Source organism: Galendromus occidentalis, unplaced genomic scaffold (genome assembly GCF_000255335.2).
Source record: "Galendromus occidentalis unplaced genomic scaffold, Mocc_1.1 scf7180000077154, whole genome shotgun sequence".
NCBI lineage: Eukaryota > Metazoa > Arthropoda > Arachnida > Mesostigmata > Phytoseiidae > Galendromus > Galendromus occidentalis.
The window spans coordinates 1-2,242 of record NW_003805142.1 but is presented as its reverse complement, the minus strand read 5'-3'; the positions used below and the strand labels follow the sequence as shown (position 1 = coordinate 2,242).

General features: G+C 51.2%; 1 protein-coding gene across 1 annotated transcript; it reads right to left on the bottom strand.

Annotated features, from left to right (window-relative positions):
* Positions 1–1,526: 1,526 nt before the first annotated feature.
* LOC100901911 (mRNA-capping enzyme-like) lies at positions 1,527–2,197 on the bottom strand (the record flags this gene model as incomplete). Its single annotated transcript, XM_018638720.1, has 1 exon — positions 1,527–2,197. A coding segment is annotated over one exon (671 nt), but the record flags the coding sequence as incomplete, so codon positions are not given.
* Positions 2,198–2,242: the final 45 nt, after the last annotated feature.

Below are 2,242 nucleotides of genomic sequence, written 5' to 3'. Positions count from 1 at the left end.
TTCTTTTCCATACGGTCTCATTCTCAGGATGAGACCAAAAATAGCAAGTCGGAAACGCAAGGCAAGAAGAAACGAGAACCGGCCGGCAAAATAAAGCGAAGACGGGCGCGGAGCGGGTTGCTGAGCACCGAGCGCGGACTAGGGGAACGATTCGACCCATGATTGATACGCCACAAGGGCTTCCTTCACGAACAGTTCCTCGCATGAGGATCAGCCAGTAGTTGCGGGAGCGATTTCTGAACGGAGTGACTCGGATTTGGCGAGATCTCCCGAACAGTGCCATGTCTAGCAAGGAGCCTCCCTATACATCTGCCGTAGCTTCGAAGAGAATGAGTTCGAACAGGCGTGCAATGTGTGCGATCGACTATGGTTCGAGCAGATTTAGAAGGCAGTGACCGCTCGAGTGGCGAGTATGCCAACCATTTCCCAGGCGAGGATACGATCATGTTCAGACTCTGCGGCCGAGTTTGTTGTTTCAGAGTTCGTCGAACAAACAAAACCCCGGCAATGAGTAGGACGAATGGACATGAGTACCCACCCCCCTAAGCCATCAGACTTGCCGGACTCAGATCCCATAACCGAAAGACTGATCTCCCTTCGAATCCCTTTCATGCAGATCCGTCGCCTTAGACGAGGAGGTTCTTATGGTATCATTGGCCAGGTGATAGATGTGCCCGTGGAAGTTGACACTATGGTGCGATCCCTGCTGCGTGGTTTAGATGACGACTCCGCATTCAATGTCAACTTGAAGAAAGAAATCATTCATGAATCATCATACATCAGCGGATTTGTGAAAAAAAATCAGCAGTGTGGAGATGGCTACAATGTTTGGTCGAGCGACCCCTCTACAAGCTTTACAATGTCGAGGTGGATTGGTCTGTCTTCGAGGATCCCTCATTGGAGCTGTTTCCATAGCCGATGACGGTGTAGATCACCTGGATCCTAGCGATGCGCTAGAGTCCGAATCGATTAATTTTCGGCAACATACTATGATGTGGACTGCAGAGCACTGCCTGAATAACCTTCTCTTTATGTTCGATCATACTCTCCTTAATACCTCCATACACCCTTTGAAAGAGGTTAGGAAGACGTTTTTCGCCTCCATTACGGTAGTGTCCATGACACTACCACTGTGACTTCTTTCCCCGCGGGGAACAATAAAGTCCTAATTTATGACCCCTGGAAAAGTGCGCTCCGTCTCAACGGTCTTCTGCAATAACTTATTCTCGCTTCTCGTGCCCCCAGGCTATCCAATATGCAGTATCCAAGATGCTCTTCTGCGCATCGAATGATACTCATCGATCGATCTCCCTGTCACGATCGATTTCCCCGCAAAAATATTTCTCGAAATTCCTTCGTCCAAGTGAAGGAGAAGCTGATTACAACCGACAAATAAACTTAATCAATGGTCGAGGGTTTTCTTCCTGATGATTGAGGAATCACACGCGGCTCAGTTAATCATTTACGCTCATTCTTTATTGATATCAACACGCTCTTGAATCTCCAAATTACACTCCTTCGCCCCTTCAAATGTTCCGACTTCTCTTGCTGGGCCTTTCGTCCTCGCTGGCTGGGGATGGTCGCGCCGACCCTCTTGCAGCTGCGAGACGAACAGCCTCTAGGAGAGATTTCTCCGACATCGATGCGTCCCCGACATTTGAGCGCGGGAAGGTCCAATCCAGCATGCCGTCCTCGCATCCGGACGCGTATGACCTGTAGACCGGCTTGAACACGACGCCGTCAACTCTGTGCGGGACCTGCGATCTGAAAGTCGGCGCGAGCAACTCCCCAGTCATGTTGACCGGGAAGAAATCCTTCTTCCGGATGGAGAAAGGCTCGTCCACTGGACTGAAGACGCCAGCCTGCGCCGATTGCCGCCTGGCTTCGATGATCTCTTTCTGGATGCAAAGCTCCCGCACATTGAAGTCCATTTTCCGCACTGCGCTGCATCGGAAATGCAGAATATCGTGGATGAGGTAGCGCGGTCTGCTTTTACCCGCGTCTTGGTCGAAGACGAGTTCTCCGTCGAGCAGCGTTGTGAAAATCTGCTTCGAGGTGTTCCCCGAGTAGGGGAAAGTCAAGCCGGAAACTCGGTAGGCTTCGTTCCGCTCGTCCAAGAGGTACACGACGCCTGGATTTGTAATCAGCAGCAGGCAGCGGAGACCTTCCGATTTCCAGGTGACCTTGTAGGTTGCTCCTGAGAGTTTCGGCAGAGTCTCTCGGCTCAGACGCGAGTGGTTTG